At 33.9% G+C, this 25,862-nt stretch overlaps 3 protein-coding genes across 4 annotated transcripts in view; 1 reads left to right on the top strand and 2 right to left on the bottom strand.

Annotated features, from left to right (window-relative positions):
• The window catches only part of LOC126885747 (uncharacterized), a 162,582-nt gene extending 150,627 nt beyond the window's left edge, over positions 1-11,955 (top strand). Inside the window, exon 11 of the mRNA XM_050652527.1 lies at positions 4,049-11,955. Within this exon, the coding sequence (XP_050508484.1) occupies positions 4,049-4,634 (586 nt within the window). The 3' untranslated portion in view covers positions 4,635-11,955. The remainder of the gene's footprint in view (positions 1-4,048) is intronic.
• A 4,533-nt stretch (positions 11,956-16,488) lies between these two features.
• On the bottom strand, positions 16,489-19,768 carry LOC126885029 (uncharacterized). The gene is made up of 2 exons (XM_050651446.1): positions 19,511-19,768; positions 16,489-19,454 (listed from the first exon to the last, which is right to left on the bottom strand). The coding sequence occupies exon 2, from the start codon at positions 18,946-18,948 to the stop codon at positions 17,794-17,796; it is 1,155 nt and encodes a 384-aa protein (XP_050507403.1). The 5' UTR covers positions 18,949-19,454; positions 19,511-19,768; the 3' UTR covers positions 16,489-17,793.
• Positions 19,769-19,791: 23 nt separating this feature from the next.
• LOC126885030 (piggyBac transposable element-derived protein 3-like) lies at positions 19,792-25,687 on the bottom strand. Of its 2 annotated transcripts, none has more exons than XM_050651447.1 (2): positions 24,321-25,687; positions 19,792-24,268 (listed from the first exon to the last, which is right to left on the bottom strand). In XM_050651447.1, the coding sequence occupies exon 2, from the start codon at positions 23,689-23,691 to the stop codon at positions 22,609-22,611; it is 1,083 nt and encodes a 360-aa protein (XP_050507404.1). In that variant the 5' UTR covers positions 23,692-24,268; positions 24,321-25,687; the 3' UTR covers positions 19,792-22,608. Both variants share the same exon structure in this region, with proteins under 2 accessions (XP_050507404.1, XP_050507405.1).
• Positions 25,688-25,862: the final 175 nt, after the last annotated feature.

Genomic DNA, 25,862 nt, shown 5'->3' on the forward strand with positions numbered 1-25,862 from the left:
GAACATCTTCAGTGCCTAGAATGAAGTATTTCCACGTTAGATTAAAGCAAAGGGTTAAAAATGTGACTGTTAAAATGAAAAAAGTGTGGGAATACTTACATCCTGCCGAGTATTTTGAAACTAGCACACCGTAAATAGTGTTAACATCATCATATATGGTTTACATAATGTAATATGTTAAAATGTTATGACTACAAGTCGATGTTAATGGATAAAGTGGAACACATGCTAAAAGGGTGCCATGGTTCCCTGCTTGAAGATAATAGGTACTTGCCAATTCAATGGGCACAGACCAACTGAGAAATTATGAAGTGGATTTACAATTTGACAAGGGTGACATGACATGACAAGATAAAGCCAATTTTTGGTTAAAGTTTCATTTGATTTTGGATTTTTTAATAAAATGCGGAGGTTTGTCTGCAAAAATAATTTAAATTATTTGAATAATAAAATCTACTGTAAAGTTTAAATTAGCAACTCTCTATTCCAGAATAACTTATAGATTCATTAAATTTAATGCAGATATATTACGTGGTTTAAGTTGTGACGTCATCGGATGTGAAATGACGAGTTGAAAGTTAAGTTTGTGGAAACAAGGAAATACACTACATAGTAAGATAATTAGACTTGCATGGAAAAACAAAGCTAAACAAGCCGAGAAAACCAGAATTTAAGAGTGTTTTTATGTGATGCAATGTTGGTTGCCTAACAAGGCAAGCAGACAACAGGTTGAAGGTAAACGGTAGAATATTGCGAGAAAACAGTATATATACAAAAGGTGGCTATATGTTGTGTTAAATTTATTATTATACTATTGTAATGAATAATTATGTCTGTTAAAAGTTGGAAAATAGTTGTTAACAAAATTAAATAACTAAAGATTACTGTTAGTGAGGTAGATATATGTGTGAAGGATATGATTGTATATAGTATTGTGAAATGAATGAGAGTATGTAATAAAATAATAAAATTAAACTATGTGACATAAAGTCTAATTCATCTTTATGTAGTTTTGAAAGGACTGAATGAATTGGAAGTAATGTATCTTGATAGTCTACCAACGTGGAATAGTGAATAAAATAATTAGAATGAGAGCTACCAATATAGGTCAAATTGTGGGTTGGTGTCAGTATGTAAAGAAGAATCTAAATTGAATGAGTATATGAAATAGAAAAGTATGAGATTGATTTCTATTGGTGATAGTGGAGTAAATAGACTGAACTAAATGATATATATTTAAGTGCACAAACTTTATGAACGTATGTGATTGTAACTGAAATCAAACAAATGCAAAATGTGAAAAAATTTTTATTTTAAATTGGGATAAATGGATATTGGAAGTTGCCTGATATGAATGGAAATGAAAAGATAGATGAAAAAAGAAGAATAGTGAATGCAATAAAACTTATGAAAGAAGTTTGACTGAATGGGTCGTAATGGATATAGGTGTGCAGTATCCTATTGTTAAGTAAAGTCTAAGAATCTAAAAAGAAAGCAGTGACAGAATGTTACTAAGTAAGGAAAGTGATATATATGACAGACCAGAGTGATTGGATGTATGGTGTTTTTTATTATTGTAAGCGGAGATGAGAGAAAATGAGTAAGTAACATAACAGGCAACAGGATAAGTGAGTGTGAAGAACATTCCAAAGAGACAGGAGATGAGACAGTGAGATGAGATATAGAGGACCTGAAAAAGAGACAGAGACACAAGGTCAAACCAGAAATGACTGAGTCATTTCTGGTTTGACCTTGTGTCTCTGTCTCTTTTTCAGGTCCTCTATATCTCATCTCACTGTCTCATCTCCTGTCTCTTTGGAATGTTCTTCACACTCACTTATCCTGTTGCCTGTTATGTTACTTACTCATTTTCTCTCATCTCCGCTTACAATAATAAAAAACACCATACATCCAATCACTCTGGTCTGTCATATATATCACTTTCCTTACTTAGTAACATTCTGTCACTGCTTTCTTTTTAGATTCTTAGACTTTACTTAACAATAGGATACTGCACACCTATATCCATTACGACCCATTCAGTCAAACTTCTTTCATAAGTTTTATTGCATTCACTATTCTTCTTTTTTCATCTATCTTTTCATTTCCATTCATATCAGGCAACTTCCAATATCCATTTATCCCAATTTAAAATAAAAATTTTTTCACATTTTGCATTTGTTTGATTTCAGTTACAATCACATACGTTCATAAAGTTTGTGCACTTAAATATATATCATTTAGTTCAGTCTATTTACTCCACTATCACCAATAGAAATCAATCTCATACTTTTCTATTTCATATACTCATTCAATTTAGATTCTTCTTTACATACTGACACCAACCCACAATTTGACCTATATTGGTAGCTCTCATTCTAATTATTTTATTCACTATTCCACGTTGGTAGACTATCAAGATACATTACTTCCAATTCATTCAGTCCTTTCAAAACTACATAAAGATGAATTAGACTTTATGTCACATAGTTTAATTTTATTATTTTATTACATACTCTCATTCATTTCACAATACTATATACAATCATATCCTTCACACATATATCTACCTCACTAACAGTAATCTTTAGTTATTTAATTTTGTTAACAACTATTTTCCAACTTTTAACAGACATAATTATTCATTACAATAGTATAATAATAAATTTAACACAACATATAGCCACCTTTTGTATATATACTGTTTTCTCGCAATATTCTACCGTTTACCTTCAACCTGTTGTCTGCTTGCCTTGTTAGGCAACCAACATTGCATCACATAAAAACACTCTTAAATTCTGGTTTTCTCGGCTTGTTTAGCTTTGTTTTTCCATGCAAGTCTAATTATCTTACTATGTAGTGTATTTCCTTGTTTCCACAAACTTAACTTTCAACTCGTCATTTCACATCCGATGACGTCACAACTTAAACCACGTAATATATCTGCATTAAATTTAATGAATCTATAAGTTATTCTGGAATAGAGAGTTGCTAATTTAAACTTTACAGTAGATTTTATTATTCAAATAATTTAAATTATTTTTGCAGACAAACCTCCGCATTTTATTAAAAAATCCAAAATCAAATGAAACTTTAACCAAAAATTGGCTTTATCTTGTCATGTCATGTCACCCTTGTCAAATTGTAAATCCACTTCATAATTTCTCAGTTGGTCTGTGCCCATTGAATTGGCAAGTACCTAGTATCTTCGAGCAGGGAACCATGGCACCCTTTTAGCATGTGTTCCACTTTATCCATTAACATCGACTTGTAGTCATAACATTTTAACATATTACATTATGTAAACCATATATGATGATGTTAACACTATTTACGGTGTGCTAGTTTCAAAATACTCGGCAGGATGTAAGTATTCCCACACTTTTTTCATTTTAACAGTCACATTTTTAACCCTTTGCTTTAATCTAACGTGGAAATACTTCATTCTAGGCACTGAAGATGTTCTGTTTAGAACGAAAACGTTCTGCAATCGATGACATTTTATAGTTTTTAAATAAACGATTTTATACCAGAATACATCTCGAAGTTTTTACTTCTGTATTGGTTTTTTATATTTAGATAGTATATTTAACCAGGAACAATTTTTATGTAGACGTGTTTGTACCAAAAGTGCATAGAACTCACCCTAATGTAACCTGTGCCCAGGGACTAATTCACCCATTTCTCAAAAACGCACCCCTTTAAATGGTAGCACTCCGCGGTTTTTTCATATATAGAGATTCATTGACCATATGAAATAATAAAACCCCGTTAACGTTGTAGTTCCTTTCTATAGTACATAATCAATATCCTACAAACAAATACTTAAAATCTAAATGGAGACGATAAAAAAAGGTTCACTTTCGCGCGATTGCACAACATATAACAAGTGATAATATTGTTCGAAGTACTCATGAATTATTAAATAATGTAACTTTCGCTTATAGTTATTTAAAATGACAAAATAAGACGTGTCATATCAGAAATTTTACGCTAGCTTAAAATATTATGGGCTATAGCTATTATAATAAGCAATTTAATATTTTAGGCTACATCCAACAAATCCCTTTTTATATCATCTTAAGAACGCAGAAGAACCTTCGCACCAAAGAACACTTGATGTGTCTACTTCATTATCCTCTTACAGTGAAGTTGAAATCCAAAGACAATTGAATGTGGTTAACCGTGCAAATTCGGTCTTAACGTCTACAAATAATCCAATACAGGGTAACAATGCAAACATTTCCACCACTTGCCAAACTAATAGAAATTTGATGGTTAACACTGTAAATCCTGTCGTAACGACTACAAATAATCCAGTAAGGGTTACCAATACAAATGTATCCACTGCTTGCCAAACCAATATTGACAATGGTCGATCAAGTTTAGATGTTAACGCTCTTCCATTTTTCCCTACTTTTAGTTGTACTGTTCCAGTCAATCCACTTCCTGTCAATCCATATTATGCATACAACTTACCTGCATATGATCCCACTGTTTTTTGCAACCCTTATTATCAGCGAACGTTGACACCTTCAGTTTTGATGACACCCTCGTTTACGCCGCAGCCCCAAATACTCACAAATTTCAACAAACCTAGATGTCCTCCTCCTCCGGGTTTTTTACCGAAATAAATACAATGATTTGGTAGAATTTTGTGTAATAAGATATCGTCAATGATGTAATCACTGATAAGTTTAAAGAAATCAAATGGATGTACCTACTAAGGCGGTTCGATAAGTACTTGCCTTCAAAAGAAAAAGTAGTCTTCTTTTAGCTCGATGTTCGATGCTCCACCTTCTTTAACCTGTCTGAAAAATACGTTTTTTTCAAGGTCTGCAAAGTAGACTTCCGTGGCGGTGATGAACTCCTCATTCGGCGAGTGACTTTTTCAAGTTTGGAAACAAAAAGAAGTCTTCTTCTTCATGTACCATGTCCTTTCAGAACGTTGGTTACCATCATAGCTATCCTAATTTTATTCACTGCCACCCTAAATAGCATGCTTGTATCAACACCATACCAATCTCGCAAGTTCTTCAACCATGAGGTTCTTCTTCGTCCTGAACCGCGTTTGCCTGCTATTTTTCCTTGCATAATATTTTGTAGCAACCTATATTTGGGACCTCTCATTACATGTCCTAAGTACTCCAGCTTTCTCTGGTTGATGCTTTTTATGATCTCGGTAGTCTTGCTGAGACGTTCTAGTATTGAGGAGTTTCGAATCTTCTCCACCCAGGAAACTTTTAAAATTCTTCTATAGCACCACATTTCAAAAGCCTCAAGGCGATTTAGATCGATTTTATTCACAGTCCAGGACTCGACACCATAAAGTAAGACCGAGAACACGTAGCAGCGAAGTAGGCGGATCCTCAATGCCAATTTTAGGTCTCTGTTACATAACACCTTGGACATCCTTCTAAAAGCGGCTCTAGCCTGCTCTATCCTAGATCTAATTTCGCCGTGACTTTCTGCGTTATAATTTAGTTGCTGTAGAAGGTAAACGATTTTATCAACTTACTCAAGTTTTGTATTATTTACATATATAGACGGTTTTATATGCTGCTGTTTACTTATTACGAGTATTTTGGTTTTCCGTATGTTCAGATCCAGACCTGCCTCCCTACAACTCTCAACGACACTATCAAGTAGTGTTTGCAGATCTTCTTGACTAGAAGCTAGGAGTACTGTATCGTCCGCATATCGCAAACTATTGATGACTTCACCGTTCACAAGTATTCCTTCTCGTTTTTCAGAAAGAGCTTGTCTGAAAATTCTTTTGGAGTAAACGTTGAAAAGCAGTGGTGACAAGAGGCATCCCTGCCGTACTCCTCTTTTAATATTAAGAGCCTGTGATTCCACACCATCTACTAAAACTGATGTTGTTTGATTCCAATATAAATTTGCAATTATTCGAACATCTCTGCCATCCAAGCCTATGTCTTTTAGAGCTTCGATCAATATAGAGTGCTTAACACGATCAAATGCCTTTTGGAAGTCAATAAAACAACAGTATATGTCTACAGATATATCTCGACATCTTTGATCAAGTACGTTCATTCCAAACAATGCCTCTCTCGTTTCAAACCCGTTACGGAAACCAAACTGTGTCTCATCCAGGTATTCCTTGCATTTATTGAAGATACGACCATGTATTACCTTCAGAAAAATTTTCAATAAATGGTTTAACATACTGATGTTTCTATAATCAGCACAGGTTTTTGCTGTTGTCTTCTTAGGTAGAGCTATAAACAGTGAATTAGTTAGACCAGCCATTAGGAAGTTGTCCGCTGGTATAAATGGTATTGAAAAACGAAGTTATAGCCTCTAAAACATTGCTATCATTTATAAGCTTGTATATTTCAGTTGGAATTTCATCAGGACCAGTCGCTCTGCCATCTTCTGATGATTGTATGGCTTTTATTACCTCAGAGCGTGTTATTAGGGGTCCGTCGCAGTTAGTAATATCGGGTGGTGAACTACTGCTATCGCTTTCGAATAGGTTCGTAACGTAATTTTCCCATTCTTTAAGTTTGTCCTCTACTTCAAATATTACTTTACCATGTTCATCTTGTAGCAATGCAGTTTGTTTCTTATTGAAGATACCAGTCGCTTCTTTCACTTTTTTATACATGTTAAACGTGTCATATTTGTTTTCAAGTTCTTCAATGTCTTGACACTGTTTGGCTATATGTTGACTCTTTGCTTCTCGTATTTTACGTCGAATTTCTTTTTGTATTTTGTGTTTTTCGCTAATCGCCGTTGTTCCATCAAATCCAATATGTCTTCTGTCATCCAAGCCTGCTTTTTTAACTTTGACCTGCCTTGTAAATTTCTCACAGATTTCTTTTACTGTTGTTACGATTTTAATTTAAGCCCTCATCGACATTCTCACCGATATTTTCCCAAATTAAATTTTCGTTCAGTTGTCTTTGAACGGATTCCTTAACTTTCTCGTCTTGTAATTGGGCTGTATCGAGACTTCTTTTTGATCACCTTCTTTAATTTTAATTGGGTTACAGCTACTATGGGATTGTGATCAGACCCAATGTCAGCACCTGGATAAGTTTTAACTGATTTGATGCAGTTTCTAAATCGATTTTTTGTTAGAATGAAGTCGATTTGGTTCCTAATAATTTTGTCCTCTGATTCTGCATTTGACTTCCAGGTGTAGAGCCTTCTCGGTGGTAGTTTAAAGTGAGTATTCGATATAATGAAATCGTGTTCTTGACAGAACTGAACAAGTCTATCTCCACGTTCGTTTCTGTTTCTCAAGCCATAATCCCCCACAATTTTCAAATAGCGTCCTTTGTCGACTTTAGCGTTAAAATCTCCGAGGACTATGGTATTTTCTGCTGCTTTGACAAGATCTAGAGCATCAGTTAGATCTTTGTAAAATGCTTCTAATTTGTCTTCATCACTGGATGATGTTGGGTCATAGGCCTGAATTACATTGGTAATGAACGGCTTTGAACTAAATTTTACTAGCATTACTCTGTCAGATATGGGGATATAAGTTAATACTGATTGAGCTAAGTGTTTTGCTACTACGATTGCAACTCCATTATAGTGATTGGCATCGGTATTTCCGGCATGGTACACTTGATATCCATCTACGTCAAATACTCCTGATCCCGGCCACCGCATTTCACTTATTCCGAGGATGCTGATTTGCATTCTTTTCATTTCTTTTATGGCATTATATATTTTACCTGACTCAAACATGCTTCTGACATGTCAAGGATTTCGCATATTAACGACCTGAGATACAGAAGTCGCACAGGGCCAAATCTGGAGAATACGGTGGATGGGATAACAGCTTGTAGCCCAATTCGACTAATTTAGCATTGCAGACGGCGAGGTGTAGTCGGAATGTTGTCATGGTGGAAGAATACTTTTTTCTTTCCCAGTTGGGGCTATTTTTTCTACAAGTCGGCATCTAATCGACCCAATAACGCGGCATAGTAATGACCCTATGACCGTTTTGCCCTTTTTCAAGAAACTGATAGAGATAACACTTTGTGAAAACGGTGGCATTACCTTTTCGGCCCATAGGACAGTCTTCGCCTTCTTCGGAGCACGTTCGCGGGGTGACGTCCACTGTATCGGCTGTTCTTTGGTCTCTGGTGAGTAACGGTGGATCCAAGTTTCCTCGATGGTTACGAAGCAACGTAGAAACTCCTTCGGATTACGCTTAAACAGCCTCAGACACTGATCTGAAGTGGTCTCATGGTTTCACTTGTTTGCCTGAGTGCGAAAAAGCGGCACCCATCGCGCCCGCATCTTTCTCATGTCCAAAATTTGATGCAGGATAATAGTCTAGTCGCAACATAGTGGGTCCCGTGGGCACTTTTAGTTCATCGCGATTTGATGGTGGTATTATAGGTTTTTGGGTCGCTGAATCTAATGGAAGTGGTCTGGAAGCCCAAATGTGGTGCGTTTAATTGTTATTAACAAATTATGGTAAAATTAGGTGTTTTTCAGGAATTATTAGAAGCCCTGTAAATAAATTGATAGTGTTAAGGTCTTCTCTGGTGTATTTTTGCTCGCTGAATCGAATGCCACTAGTCTCGATTACTCAAAATATGTTCTTATGTTGTTAATAACAAAATAGTTGTTTATTCACCGAAAAGCTCGAAATGCTCTATCTACAGCAAGTTTGTAGTCTTTTTCATAGTATTTTTATACGCTAAGTCGATTTCCACTAGTCGTGATAGCTTAAACCACGTTCCGACTTTCTCTTCTTCTTCTTCTTGTAATAGGACTATGTCCTGTTTCTTCTGTTACAGTCTTTGCTGCGATCCGGAGCTCCAACTCTCGTACCATCGTTTTTTGGGTCTTCCTATGGGTCGCTTGGTGTTGGGCTTCTATGTTTTCGCCCAATGCGCCATACGTTCAGGGTCCATCCGATCTACGTGGTCCCTCCACATGCGTCGTCGCGCTCTTGTCCATCTCACTACGTCCTGAACGCCTAGCTCTCTCAATGTGTCTTCGTTTCGTACTCTATCTCTGAGTGTGATACCTCTTATGGATCTTAGGGTTTTCATCTCTGTTGTTCTCATTATCTGTTTGGTCTTTGTTGTCTCGGCCCTTGTCTCAGCTGCGTATGTCAGTACGGGTCTAACACATGTCTTATAAATGCGGACTTTGCTTTCGGTGCTCATATATTTATTCCGCCAGATTATATCCCTCAGGAAACCAGATATTCTCGCTGCGTTCATTGCCTGCTGTTTTGATTCTTGCCACAGATGCCTGTCGCTAGATATTTCCACACCTAAGTATCTGCAATCCATTACCTGTTCGATTATATGGTCGTCCACTACTAACTTACATCTAATTGGGTTCCTGGATATTACCATCGATTGGGTTTTCTCTTTGGATAGTGTCAGGTTATACTTTTCGGCGGTTATTTTGAATTTTTGTAGTAGGCGTTGTAAGTCATCTTCGTTTTCGGCTATTAAGATTGCATCATCTGCGTAGCAAAGTATTCTCATGGTTCGGTTACCCATTTTCTATCCCTGATTCATTATGTTAACACTATCTATAACTTCATCCATTATTAAATTAAATAGGCATGGACTGAGGCTGTCCCCTTGTCTAATGCCTGCATTGATTTTGATTTCTTCCGTGAGCCCGTGTGTGGTTTTAATTCGTGTTTTGTTGGATCTATTGAGCTCTTTGATTATGTTTCTATACCTCTGACCTATGTTTTTCTTTTCAAGGATACTGAGCACGTCCTTTAATCGATCTCTGTCGAATGCTTGTTTCAGATCTACAAAGCATATGAACATGGGCTTGTCGAATTCTATTGATTTCTCAACTAATTGTCGCATTATGAAAATAGCGTCTATTGTAGATCTGTTTGGGCGAAAACCCTGTTGTTCTTCCGATACACCGGCTTTCTTATATATTTTTTGGGATAGAATTTTTGTCAATAGTTTTGATGTAGAATTGAGTAGTGTAATTCCTCGGTAGTTCGTAGGATCTGTCTTTACGCCTTTCTTGTAGATGGGTATTGTTATACTCTCTCCATTCCTCTGGTACTGTCATGTTGTTTACAATTTTTTGGAATGATGTTGTTGTCTCTTCTATTATTTTTGTACCTCCGTATTTAATTAATTCATTTGGTATATTATCCGGACCTGGTGATTTCCGACTTTGTTATTAATAAATTATTGCAAAAATACCGGTTTATAGTACGTTCTCACAGTTTTTGCTCTACATTTTAAAAAACCACTTGGATTGACATGCAATTTGGCATTTTCGTAGCTAACATGTCAAACAAAACAAATGATATTGTGCCGATGTCTGCTCTTACCCTGGGGGTGAGTTTCACCCCTTTTCGGGGTTAAAAAAGAAACCTTTAAAGTGAGTCCGGAAGTGAATACACTAATTAATTCTAAACAACTTTTGCTCTATACAGTTTGTTCACTAAGTCAATACTTTTGAAGTTATTTGTTTTTTTTTTTGTTGAAAAATGAACATATTCACTCGCAAATAACTCAAAAAGTATTGACTTAGTGAAAAAACTCTATAGAAAAAAAGTTGCTTAGAATTAATCAGTTTATCCAATTCCGGACTTATTTTAAAGGTTTAATTTTTCACCCCCGAAACGGGATGAAACTCACCCCCATGATAAAAGCAAACATCGACACAATATCACTTGTTTTGTTTGACATGTTAGCTACGTGCATGCCAAATTTCATGTCATTCAAGTGGTTTTTTTAAATGTAAAGCAAAAACCGTGAGTAAACGTGCTATAAACCGTTATTTTTGCAATAATTTATTAATAACAAAACGGAACGTGGTTTAAGCTATCATGACAATGACAATCGATTTAGCGTATAAAAATACTATGAAAAATACTACAAACTTGCTGTAGATAACGCATTTCGAGCTTTGCGGCGAATAAACAATTATTTTGTTATTAAAAAAATAAGAACACATTTTGAGTAATCGCGACTAGTCGCATGCGATTCAGCGAGCAAAAATACACCAGAGAAGACCTTAACACTATAAATTTATTTACAGGGCTTCTAATAATTCCTGAAACACCTAATTTTACTATAATTTGTTAATAACAATTAAGCGCACCATATTTGGGCTTCCAGACTACTTCCATTGGATTCAGCGACCCAAAAAACCTATAATACCACCATCAAATCGCGGCGAACTAAAAGTGCCCACGGGACCCCCTATGTTGCGACTAGACTATAAGACTTACGTGATCTAAGATGCCTATTGTTTCAGCTACCTCGCGAACCTTTAGTCGACCGACGGTCTGCCAATAGGCGATCTTGGATTTTTTTCACGTTATCCGCCGTGGTAGCCGTTTTCGTGGCACCTGGGCGTGACTTATCAAAAACCAACGTGCGACCACGTTGAAACTCGATAAACCAATTTTTTCGGTCGCCATCGAAGGAGAAGAGTCACCATACACAACATTCAAGTGCTCTTTGATTTCACTATGCGGTTTCCCTTCCAAAAACAATAATCGAATCACAGGCCAATATCGCTCTTTTTTCCTTTTTCTAAAATACCCAGACACGCTTACTTTAACACGCGGTCAAAACAAAACTACGAGTTTGATTCGGCTGATATTTTGACATAGTTTGTCTACAAGAATGTATTATACGATAGTAGATTTCTCTTGCGATAGTGGCGCCATCGGGCACAAGGTAAGTACTTATCGGAGCACACACGTATACATGTATTCTTAGTCCAGGGTAATAAGGATTTTCTCAGGACACTCAAATATCCAGGTAGCTGACTACTTTTTTAGTTATTGTAGACCTATAGGAAGAAAACCTACCTGTTTCCTGCCTAGAGTTCGCGTCCGTTTTTTAATTATTAACAATTTAGTGCAAAAATCGCGATTTTTTCGATTTTTTGCACCCTATTCAACAGCTAAACAATTGACATAAAACTACAAAATTAAATTTTTTAGAACATTGAAAAACCTTCAAAATACCGGTTTTTGAAAGTTAAAAAGTTAATTTTTTGCTTCACAAATTGCAAAATAAATGAAAATCGATATTTGTTAATAACTTTTATTACTAAATTTAACTTAGAATTTTAGGGTTTCACCCAAAGTTGGTTCTTTTGGTACTTAACAAACCCTCAAAATTTGAGACCGATCCATTAATTAGTTTAAAAGTTATTCTATGGGTTTTTTTCATGAGCATTTTTCAGTGCGTCACAAATGATAGAAAAAAAGGTTAGTCTGTGATAAATACACATTTATGACATTTATTCTAACATGACATTTTAGTTAAATCTGACAGTTGTCACATTTTATTTGCAATTTGGTATAAAAAAAAATCAATTTTGTTTATTGCATTTATAAAATAGTATTTTCTTTGATTTGTATATTCTTATAAATTGTACAGATTAAATTTTTTTATATAGAATAATATAATATTTAATATTATCTTCTTAGCGCCATCTATTGACAACTAGATTAAATGTTATAAATGTCACCGACGAAATGTAATCAGCGACGTGCGTGTTTTTCTGTCACATACAATTTAATGCGTTAGCGTTAGAGAGAAATCGAAAAATTGTGACGCACTGAAAAATGCCCATGAAAAGAACCATAATTGTTTATCCCAGAGACATTTATTTTGCCATAACATAAGACAGAAAATAATAAACATTGGGCAATTCTGAGTATGCCAAACGAAAGTAGAAGACTGATATTATCAAAATGTATTAAAAAAAGATAAAAAAATTAATCAATATAATCAAAACTCCTAATGCCATATTTTTGAAATTTTGTAGTTTATAAACATTTAGAATAACTTGACAAATATTATCCGTAGGAACAATTTTTTTATATATTCGGAAAGCTAGTATTTTAACACGAATTTTCATATAAAAAAAATTAGCCTGGGTTCATTAGGGACAAAGTTAGCCATTTATTTTTTTTTAATTCACAGCTAATTTGTTTATAATAATTAAGGAATTTCATTGATGCTATTTTAAATAATGGGGTTTGTATTTTTTGTTAAAAAATTGAATAAACATTGTATCTTCACAGCACCCTCTACGATTTTTCAAAATTGTAGTTGAAACGGTTACTAGGGGGAACCTACGAAACCACCGAGTTAAAATACCGAAAAAGCAATTTCAAACTAATACAATTCTCTGTATCTCCGGATCAACTCAATGAATTTTCATCTTTCTTTTTTTTTTAAATTGTATGTAATTTCTACGTACATTACAAATATGCAATTTGTTTATAAATTTATTAATTAATAATAATCAGTCTAATTTGTTTAAACAATTCTTGAAAAAATATATTTTTTTTTTTAAATCTATTTTTTTTAATCATAGTATCATTAATGATCATACAAAACGTTAAAGTTCACTTTAATAAATAAATTATTTTTATTAGATAATTATTTATTGAAGATAATTTATTTATTAAAGTATAATTTAACTTTTTCTATGATTAATAATGATAGTCTGATTAAAAACATGGATTTTTGAGAAAACATTATTTATTCAAAAATTGTTTAAACAAATTAGATTGTTTATTAATTAATAAATGTCAAATTGTAAATAAACAAATTACATATTTGTAATGTACAGAAAAATTACATACAAATTAAAAAAAAAGAAAGATATATATTTAGTAGATCCCGAGATATAGAAAGTGATAGTAGTTTTAAGTTGCCTTTTTTAGTTTTTGAACTCTTGCATTTGTCGGCTCCCAGCTCCCCTTTCACTTACCACGACTAGTCACCAACTGAACAACATTTTTAAAAATTCGTGTAAAATACCAATTTTTCGAATATGTAAAATGATTTTTTCTACGGACAATATTTTTAAAGTTGTTTGTTTGGGTTTATATGACTGCGGACACTAAATCCATTCGCCAATTAAAGTTGTTCTAAATGTTTATAAACTACAAAATTTCAAAAATTTGACATTACTATTTTTGACTATATTAGATAATTTTTTTATCTTTTTTTAGTACATTTTAATAGTATCACTTTTCTACTTTCATTTGACATACGCAGAATTGCCTTATCTTCATTATTTTTTGTCTTATGTTATTGCAAAATAAAGGTCTCTGGGATAAACAAATAGAATAACTTTTAAACTAATTAATGGATCGGTCTCAAATTTTAAGGGTTTGTTAAGTACCCCAATACACAACTTTGGGTGAAACCCTAAAGTTCTGAAGTAGTTTTAGTAAAAGTTATTAATAAATAACGATTTTCACTTATTTTGCAGTTTGCGGAGCAACAAATTAACTTTTTAACTTTCAAAAATCGGAATTTTGAAGGTTTTTCAATATTCTAAAAAAATTTTGTAGTTCTATGTCAACTGTTTAGCTTTTGAATGGGGTGCAAAATATCGAAAAAATCGCGATTTTTGCACTAAATTGTCAATCATTAAAAAACGGACGCGAACTTTAGGCAGGAAATAGGTAGGTTTTCTTCCTATAGGTCTACAATAACTAAAAAAGTAGTCAGCTACCTGGATCTTTGACTGTCCCGAACATGGTCTATTTCCAGCTTATTACCCTGGAGTATCTAGGCTATTGCAGTTTTGGCTGTATTCACTCTTTTAACCTGTTCTATCTATCGGTCTTTCCAGTCTCTATCATACCAGTTTGTTTCGCATATATCATTTTTCCAGAACCTTCTGCGTCGAAGTTCTGTTGATTTGTTAACTATTTGTTGTCAGTGCATCTTTAATGTGCACTTTAAAATCATTTTTATTTTATACCAATATTTCTTTTCCAGTGCTTGCTACATTCCAGTGATTAAAATAATTTATTTATTTCTATAGATATCTAAAGATATGATAGCTGGTGAGTTAGGTTATTGACTCTCCTCATTGTTACAATTCAAACTCTACATCGAGAATATCAAGAGTAGAATTAGGTTACTTTTTTAAATTCAATGTTAAATTTTGAATAAAAGCTTCATCATTTGAATGAACTTTAGCTCGTTTATCCATTTAACTCTCTTCAGTGCAATAATTGTCAGTGATTGCTACATTGATCTTAAGTTTGACATTCAGCGTTATAAATTATAATGATGGTGCCCTCAATGATGTTTTTAAGGTTTGTTTTAATAACATGTATAGTTCCTAAGTAACAATCTTCTGATAGATGTGACCGAGCACATGCTCATGCTGATGTCTTGTTTACAATCTTTCGTGAATTGACTTTTTACAGTGCGTTCGTCAAAGAAACATCAAGACATAACGAATCTCAAAGGATTTAGTCATAATGGACGCCCATATGACACAATCAACAATGTCTACAAAGGAAAAAGGATGGTTTATTACGCTTATAGGTTACTTTTTCACTTGTTATGTATAAATTTTATTTTAGTTTTCAAACCCTTGTGCCTTCTGTCGATGTTGTTAAATGCTACCTCTGACGTTAGTGCGTGTCACTAATGTTTGCTAATTTTAAATTTTTAAGACTTAACATTTTGTAAATATGTGATATAAATAGAAACCCTAATGTATTTGATAAATATGATAAAATTATGAATATCATTATAATGCCTAACAAAACCTTGATATGTACTGTGTGTATATACTACTGCTCTGGACAGTCGACTTTACCAATAGTTACCAGTTTGTTCAGTTTTCATTTAAGTTCATGTTTTCATTTTAAGTTGATGTTTTCATTATGTAGCTAATATAAGTATTAATAATAATATCTTATAAAAAATATGATAGGTATATGGTGAATTTTTATATAATATTCGCAGAAGCTAGAAATTATAAAATACACAATTATAAAAATATAAAATAATTCTATCTAGCTGCGCCGATTAAATTAAATATTCAGGGTGACTGATCAGTGTGAGGAAGCTCAGTAGATCTGTTATAGTAAAAATTACAAAAAAAAAGTTATTGACAAAAATTGTAGGCAGCTTTAAACTCCACATTTTAAAATTAGTTACAATCTTACAGGGTGTTCCATAAGATGTGGGCAGACCAAACTTATGTTTTTTAAATGGAACACCCTTTATTTTATTTTAAATTTGAAATCTGGTTCACTTCCACATCACAACAATGTAAAATTTTATTATGTTATACCAGGTATTTAAAAAGTTATAACCAATATTACCTGAAAATCGTATCAAGTTTAACTCCCTGTATAATTTAAAAGGAGTATAGGAACATTGATCTATTGCAAACATGGTTTTTTAATAATTGTTAAAAGTAATAAAACATATTCGTTTTCATAATATTCGTTAAATCAAATACATAGTAAGTCAAAATGCAAGTACATTATTTTCTTGGTAATTTTAAATAGAACACCATGTATTTTATATCTCTATCGAAAAGTACTACTGTCGTACTTCGAATTTTATGAAGTACTCCCTATACCTAAAGTTATCAGTTTTCTATAGGGTGGCCGGAAAGTCCCTTTACACTAATGAATTATTTTTTTTATACAACAGAGGGAAAAAATAATAACACAATTTTGTTTGTAAGTTATTTATTAATTATTTATCTAAAACTTGAGTGTGAATACCTGCATTGTCGCAACACAACTTGGTACGACGCCATGTTCGTTAGGGTGGAGTGACAATGAGATACATATTTTTTTTTCAAAATTTCATTTTGCAATACCCGCAAAAAGTTGCCTTATAATATCCTAAAAATAAAAGGTAAATGATGTTTTTAATTATTTTAACATCTTTGGCCCTTTACCATCCCTTAAAGGGGTAATAATTTTTTTTCAAAATTTCACTTTGCAATACCCGCAAAAAGTTGCCTTATAATATCCTAAAAATAAAAGGTAAATGATGTTTTGAATTATTTTAACATCTTGGGCCCTCTACCATCCCTTAAAGGAGTAATAATTTTTTTTTCAAAATTTCACTTTGCCATACCCGCAAAAAGTTACCTTATATTATCCTAAAAATAAAAGGTAAATGATGTTTTGAAATATTTTAACATATTTGGCCCTCTACCGCCCGTTGAAATGGTATTACGGCATTTAATATGTTTCCAAAGTTTCAATTTGGAACTATTACATAATATATGTCATATAAGATAAAAAGTAAAGTAGAAAAAGGATTTATTATTATACTAAAAAACCATACAAACACAGCAGAGACGGACATTTGAACAATAATACTTTTTAAATAAAGAGCTGTAATAGCCATTATAGTCAGTTATAGCCACCATTCAATCACTACATCACCTTATAATCTTTTTTCGTTTCGAACGAGGGCATGATGCTCCTAGATTTAATTTTTGCTCTTATGAAGCCATCCCTAACCGATTCACCAATCACCGACATAGACGCCTCAGTCACCATCTTAACACACCGTTCCACTGCCTGAGTATGACAGGGGAACTGAACGAAGTCCAAATCTGCCTCGGTATTATTGATGCATTGTTGGAGTGTTTGATTCAAAACGCCAGCTAAAATTGGAGGTGGGGTTACTTCACACGTCTGCCAGTTGATAACATCAATGGTAGTCTAAGACATGGAAGTTCAGTTGTGGAATTCTCTGACTTCTGTGGGAACAGAGACCATTTCTCTAGCTTTCAAAATTCTACGCAAAGCTAGTTCTCTGATATACCTTCGTTCATCAGTTAGCATGGCTAATAGCACGTTTTCGGGGTGGCAATAATAAGCATTCCGTTGAATGACAGGATCAATAATATTTTTAAGATCATCACTTAAATAACGAGATGATGATATTATCTTAAATATATGCCTTGCTCCATTCGCGCACGAAGGTTCTTTCTTTATCTGGAACCAAACTGGGGCATATACCTTTACTATGTACTCAGCCAGAGTTTTTAAATTTGCAGATGACTTTCGGTTGCAATATAAAGTCTTAGCATTCTGTTTGCGGCTGTAAGCCATCTAGCGTGTGGTAGTTTTCCTGGATTGCGAGTACTTAGATTTAAGGAGCACTGACCAGCCGAAATTGCAAGACATATTTCGTACATGTATTTCTGGTCGGTACTCAGATCACTATATTCCAATTCGGGCACAATGCAAGTAATTGCCTCAAATTGTACAGGCGGCAGTGCCTCGCAGTTTTCAAGCAATTTACCTATAGGTCCCGAATACTCACGAGGACCGCTTGTTGCACCATCAAGGAATGCGAATAAGTGACGCAGAGGCAGCTCATTCGCATGCAGTAGGCAGATTAACCATTGCAAAGGACGTCCCAATTTATTCTGTAAATTCGCAATAACACCGTTTTTTCTTCCGGTATTTGTGGCTGTACCATCACAACCAACAGCTAAAACTTCGTTGAAGTTTAATCCATTTTTAATACAAAAATCATAGATTGCTGTCGCTATGTGCTTCCCAGTTCCAGAACTCGGCGTCACATGGCCCAAATAAAGAGAATTTGGTTCTTCTATCATAGATATATATTCTTCGCTGATCGTTCTTTTATGATATCTGTCGCCAACTATTTCCTGTGAGAGCGTTTTGTCTTTTCTGCCATCAAAAAATATACTTTTCAAGCCTCCTCCACTTGCAGTTTGCACATTTTTGAGTAAAGCACGTGTTTTCTGGCGCTCTCTTCGAACCTTGCTTCTATCAACAACTTTAGAACAATCATCCATTGTTACAATACCGATGTCCTGTAACGTTGCTGAAGCAATTGCTGCAGCACATCTATCAGAAATACCATATTGGTCACAGACCCGTGAGAGTGTTGGAAGTGTGAACCTCATTTGTCCAACTTCTGATGTTGATGGCTCCGTTGCAGAGAATGTATCATTACTACTTTTTTTGAGTTCTGGAACTGCAACAATGTTAATAAATTGACCCTCATTACCATCGTCAATACTATCATCCATTATTTTAGCACTTTGACTACAGTCCCCTTCTTGCCATTGACGAAAGCGTTCTTCACGTTCGATTTCTGCTTTTTGTCTTTCAAGTTTCTTTCTTAATTTATTAGTCTCAATTATATCGACAGTTCCAATCCCCATTCTTCTATTTGATCTCTGGTCCAAAAGGAAAGACCGTTCTTCAGTTGGAACCTTACGTGACTTGACACAACAACAAGAAGTAATTATTGGGCATTTACAGGCTGCGATATCAAACAGCTTCGTTGATTCGTGTTTAAAAGTTTTTACTTTTATGGTGTAGTTTTCATTACGTTTTTTTTGTGGATATCTGATAAGGCTACGATATGTATTATAATGCTTACCAATCAGTTGACGGATGCGTTCGTGTGATACTGTGGGAATCGAAGCTCTTTGCCAAATTTCTTCTATTTGATGTCCTAACTGTTTGGATATTTCCTAAACGCTTGGCTCTTGGCCGGATCGTTCATGGATTAATTTATGTTTAATATACAAATAACCTTTTATAGTGTCTCCAATAGTTGGCAAAACGGTACTTTTAAGTTCTGAAGGGGCACCAAAAATGGGACATTCACTTGTACTTCTGGTTACAACTCTTCCAGTCACACCGTCAGCCATTATTACCAACGCTGTAATTAAAATAGTCTACTAATATTGCAAAACAGAGCATTAAAAAAAATAATACCTGTTGCTAGGCAGGATAATCGCTGTAATTCTTCAAATGTCACTTGTGAATTAATAATGAAACGAAAGTCTAATATAAACACCAAAATATCCAAAAATAGGTTAAATAGTGGCACTTCGTACTTACTAAACACAAATAACAGACACCATGTAACGCGTTCGAATATTAAAATCGTATGAAGGCAGAATCAGATGATTCTGCATCATAACAATAAGACCGCCCTCCCGCCTTACTTAGCTACAGTGTTGTTTCCTTGGCAACGGCACGATCGTAGGGTCTATTTAGAAAATGATCGTAGTTATGTATTCCATAGGCGTAGTATGCAAATTAATTAATTAGGAAACAAATTATAAATTTTTTGCCTTGCTAAAAACAAACGATTTTTTTCATTTTTGGAGAAAAACAAGCTTTGGTAGAGGGCCCAAGCAGTTGTTCGAATTTGTTCATATTTTGCAAGTGTTTTTTACTTATCAATAGGCAACTTTTGGCGGGTATTGCGAAACAAGATTTTAACTTTCATTTTTTCGCTCCACCCTAATGTTCGTATACTCATCCAACTCAGCATGTCCGGAGTTACTGACGTAAAAGCTGGGCGCACTCCGTTTCGCAAGTCCTCATTCGAAACATATCTGCATTTCTAACTTCTCTTGATTAAGATTCCACAGTGAATTGTCCGGCGCTGTCAAATATGTCTTGGAGGCCGAGAAATTGGAGAACCACGTCCAATCCATCGGTTTGGGAAGATTTCATTCAGGCGTTTGTGAACAACGAGAGTAGAAACAGCTGACTACTAGGCCAACAATGGATGGGTGATACCTATACCATGAAAAAATTCTTTTTGTGTTTGTGTAACGTGTAATGTGGCCGTTTTTCTGTTTTTGCTGTTTGGGGTTGTACGGAGGGCATAGCATATCCAACCAAAATTTATTTTCACAAGATGCAAATGTTAACACCTCAATTTTGTAGCGGTACTTTTTTAACAATTGACCATTAGCTCCGATGATGACGTTTATGTCGAAAGCGCTCAGCTAAAGAAATAAATTATTTACACACTTTGATATACTACATTTTTTATTTCCTCTATTCATTCAAGTGTGTACAAACTTATCAGTCTTTCAACTAGCTGTAGAATGGTTCTAACATTTTTTTCTTACTTATGTTATTGCAAAAAAAGCTCTCTGGGATAAACAATTTGAATAACATTTAAACAATTGAATGAATCGCTTTGAAATTTTTGTCACATATTAAGCACTAAAGAACCCTTATTGGAGAAAAATTTTAAAGCTGGACACTAATTTTTACAATATTTATTGCGAAATTTATTTTTTTGCAATTTCGACCTTTTTTTACAATTATATTAACAATAAATGAGTATATCAACCTTTGTTTGTAATACGTCGTTTTAAAGCTTCATGCTCTCGAACATGTTTGTACTAAAAAATACATAAGATTCAGTAGTGTTTTAAATTCATTTGGAAAAACAGGAAAAAATACCGTTTTTTACACTCAATTGTTTATAAATAAAAATGACCGCCAGATCCTACGCAGTAAATAGTTACAATTTGTTCTTATGGGTATTACCTTTCGAAAAAACGCTTCAGTACCCTGGCTGTTCAAGTGTCATGGAAAAAACCTTATTACCCTGGACTAATAGTCTTATCATTGTAACAGTCGATGCAACAGCCCATCGGTTTAACGGATTTAGTACTATGTGAATATTATAAGGGGGGCTAAATATGTAGCATATAATCCGAAGTAATTTGTAATTTTGAATTAAAATTTAAGTGAATCAAGTCTTTGTAGAAACTTCCGTTTTAAAAAATTCGAAATTAAATACATGCCACCATTAATTTACAAAGGATTGGTCACTTTTGTGGCAGCATATTTAAGATACAGGGTAATGAATAAATATTTTTAATGCACAGCTAGCGAAATGTATGTTATAGTTTCTAGTTCGGCAAGTATTATATAAATGTTGCGTTTTGTGTTTTTCGTTTATTTTATATGATCATTGAATACAAAAATTTTTATATACTAAATTAGTATTTTTGTTTAATTAAAAGTGTAAAAATTGCCTTCTTTCAAAGCAGACATGTTGTGCCAGATTACAGTTTTGTTTTATAATCGAATAAGTTTATTTTGTTATTAGATTATGAGTATTTGTTTAATTCCATTGCAGTTTGTGACGCTTTCTTGATTGCGTTTTTACCTTTAGGTGTTTTTTTTTTAATTTTTATAAAGAAATAAAAATTATATTTTTAATAGTGACTTTTTTTGGCCTTTTTTAACGTTTTATACTGAAAATTGACGGTTTTTAATGTTTAACGGAACGAAAAGAAAAATAGCTGAAGGAAAATAAGTGGAAGTTTTCGAAAATAGCAACAAAATACCACGAACCAAATCATAAAGATCTAGGGATGTAATGCAACTGAAAGAAATAAGAGAGGTTAAAAGAGAAATGAATCCGGATATGATCTCCTACAAGCCATTTTGTAAGGAAAAATATTTGGAAAGCAAGGTCCAGGAAGAATATCCTGGCTAAAAAACCTCAGAACCTGGTTCAATAAAATATCTGTGCAGCTTTTTCGCGCTGTTGCAGATAGGATAAAGATTGTCATGATGATCGCCAACATTCGTCACGGTTAGGCACATCAAGAAGAAGAAAAATAGACATAGGGCATGAATTTCTAGATTAAGAGCAAGAGGGTCAAAACTTACGAAAAACAATAAAATTCTCAAAAACTACAGTCCCTGTTCAATTTATTAGACTCACCCTACAAATATCAGTTTTTTTCTTTGAAACACCTTAACCCTCTATTGCACACACCATTTTAGACAGCAGCAAAAATTTTTTTTAATGTAAATATGGGAAAGTATGATAATTTAGACTAGTTTTAGGTAGTTATTTATTTTTAAAAGTTTTTATTTCTTTGAAAAAAAAAGTGTATATTCAGATATACATTGTGCATATATTATTAAAAAAATTGCAATTCTATACTTCAGTCAATACAGATTTTTCATAGACGGTTCTAACGATGATATAAAAAAGGCAGGCACAATATCTACAAATAATCTACTAATAATAAAAAAAATTAAAACTATTGATGAAAATCTAGGAAACAGTTTCTGTCTGGAACAAAACATAGGAAACAATTACATTTAGTGCATTTTACTTTTGTTATTTTTTGGCATTTTTTATTCTTACATCTTCCTGTCTTTTTTTCATAGTGGGGCCAATGGTCCATTCTATCAGCAATACAGTCTGCGTTTGCGGAGACACAAGTTTTAATTTTTTTTTTATCCAATGATGGTGTACTGCCGGATGGGCGACCTCTTTTTGCTAACTTACTAGCCCAACATAAACTCTGAGCAACATCTGCCTTGAAGTCATATAAAGACAGTTGTCTTTTAGGAATTCCACAGTCATCGCTAGCTCGCCTATACATAAGCCAAGCAATTATGACGCTCATGTCCATTAGATGAAAAAATATTCTAAGATAATATTTTCTCGACCGAATCTTTGTTCGGTAAAGTGCCAAGAGAGAATCTATCAAATCCACTCCCCCCATAAATTTATTATATAAAATAATAATACTGGGGCATTTTATTGTTACACTTTCCTTTTTCTTACGGTCGTACCTCTGGACCGTCGTTTCAGGAGAAGCACTGGCAAATGTACTTAGCAATGTTACTGCCTTATTGTCATACCATTTGACTACTCTAAGTGTTGTGCTGTTATGGACAGCAACCTTTTCCACACAACTCCCTCGACCTTGCTTCATTAGCACTTTATCTGCTGGCAGCTTGTTTTTGGGAACCCTGTTTGTACGAACTGTACCCAAACTCTGGATGCCATTTTCAGATAACTTTATTTGCAACTCAGGACTGCAAAACCAATTGTCATAAAATAGCAAAAAGTTTTGGTTTTTTGGTATGCGTTCAGCTAAGCGAATAACAACATTAATGCTGGCACTTATATCTGGTAAATCGTCTGGTTGCTTATGAGCTCCACAATAAACCTCAAAATCATATACTATGCCGCTCGCACCTGCAAGACAAAATAATTTGTAACCCCATTTCTTTGGCTTTTTGGGATTATATTGCTTTAGCCCGCTACGTCCTTTATAGCGAATAATTTGCTTGTCAACAGATAAATGTTGCTCTATTGGTATGGACTTCATATTGTGCCTTATGGTTTCAATCACATTTCTTATTTTGAACAAACGATCTGGCGGATTCAATGGTAGTTGGTGATTATCAGCAAAATGTAATTTTTTTTTATTTGCTCAAATCTTCGTAACGGCATTACATCAGCGACTTGAGAAATTCTACAAGCATTACTCCAATACCTTCTAGTACCTGGTACCGATATCAGTGACATATAGAAACATGGTCCTAAAAACTGTTCCAGATCTTTTGAATCCATAGAAAAGTTTCCAGATATATCTGTTTGTGTAGCATACAAATTTGATTGCTTCACTATATAATCTAACAAAGCTTTATCAACTAATTTATAAAAAATATTGGACGGGAGTTTTCACTCCTGTAGATGGGCACCCCACAGAGGCGTTTGAGCTGCCTCATTCTTTGAATTTGTCCATTTCAAATCTATTTTCTTTTTTCCATAATTTGAACAAATGGGAATTTGATTATTTGTTAGGTCTGATAGAGGTGGCGGTAGGTCTTCATCATCATAAGAATCCGCTTGCTGACCCAATTGGTCACCTTCTACTATTTGATCACCACTACTAGATGAATCTAGAAACAGGAATTTACTAAAAAAAGTTGCAATATGTAGGAAAAAACTTACCTTGTAACATATCTGGTAGATAAGTTTCATCTGTTATGCTATCATCGCTGCTATAATCAAGATCACTGTCAACATCTGGTAAAAGTATATGTGTTTCCTTATGTTTGCCATAAAAACGTGTTGGATCCATAATCAAAATAAAAATACCGAAAGTACAGAAAAATTCAGTCACTATTACACAGTGTATATTTGAATATACAGTTGTAAAATATGCACTACTAAATCACCTCATCTATGTACTAAATTTCATTTCTATTTTTACCTGCGTAAAACCCCACAAATAATTCACTGAAGTGGGCGGTTCTCCTAGTAACGTCATTAGACAACCCCATCGATGTTGCCATTTTTTTTTATCGCTGTTATTTGGAATTTCTATAAAGAACCTACATAATACAGTTGCTTAGACATGTATTTTAGAATATTACAATGACCAATTTTGTTTTAAGATCGATATAAACCAATATAGACCAGAGATAATATTTGTATATTTAAATATACATGGTACCATAGAGGGTTAAATGTATGTTCAAAGTCATAAGGAACTGCTGAATGGGTTAAATAATAATTGCTTAATAATCGTGCTAAATAATTAAGTTAAAAAATGTGAGACTTTTTGATTGAATTGTGAAAACTTGACAGACGGCAATCTAATGGGCTAAAATGGTACAATGACTCGACTTTTTCAACTTTAGTTTTTTTAGTCAAATTAGTGGTTGATGTTCAAAGTTTCGTAAAATTTGCAGTAGTAAGTGTTAATATTAGTCTTTATTAATGTTAGTTTTTAATTTGTTTAAGTTATGTTAAGATATTAATAAAAATATGTTAATTTCTAAAAGACAAAAATGTCTTCGATTGGAATTTTTTCATATGGGTGATTGTAAAGATCTTTTTGTTGAGAAAATCTCTTCTGCTCTCTTCTGTTACTGCTCTATTAGAAAAGATCACATGTATCAAAGAGAAATAGCAAAAAAATATTGTATCTTAATCGTCAGTTCGAAGGTCGAGTCAAAAACTTTAAGAGAAACATCGTAAACATCGTATTACATCGGTTTAGGGGGGTTGGTATGGCAGAAATGTTTCAGTCACCTCCAGAGGGCAACGAATTTTAAAGAATTTGGCTTTAAAACACAAAAAAGTTACCCATAGCGATATACGGAATAAATTGGAAGAATCAGAGTGTTCAGTATCGGAGTCCACTGCACGCAGAAATTTTTACAGTATGGGATTCAAATCTCATAGGCCAGTTAAGGAACAAAGCAAACAACCAACTATCACTACAAACGCTTAGTTTGGGCCAATTTGCATAAAGACTGTATTGCCATATAATATTTGTGCAAATTGGCCGAAAGTAAGCGTTTCTTGGGCATTTGTGGTGGTGGTTTTGGTTTCTTAACTGGCCTATGACAGTTCAATCCCATACTGTACAAATTTCGGCGTACAGTGGACTCTGATATTGAACACTCTGATTCTTCCAATTTATTGGTTATATCGCTATGGGTGACTCTTCTGTGATTGGCAGCTAAATTCTTTAAAATTAGTTGC

Source organism: Diabrotica virgifera, chromosome 5 (assembly GCF_917563875.1).
Source record: "Diabrotica virgifera virgifera chromosome 5, PGI_DIABVI_V3a".
NCBI classification, from domain to species: domain Eukaryota; kingdom Metazoa; phylum Arthropoda; class Insecta; order Coleoptera; family Chrysomelidae; genus Diabrotica; species Diabrotica virgifera.

Coding starts and splice junctions, on each gene's coding strand:
- LOC126885030 (XM_050651447.1), bottom strand. CDS start 23,691: ATGAAGTCCATACCAATAGAGCAACATTTATCTGTTGACAAGCAAATT.
- LOC126885029 (XM_050651446.1), bottom strand. CDS start 18,948: ATGGGGATTGGAACTGTCGATATAATTGAGACTAATAAATTAAGAAAG.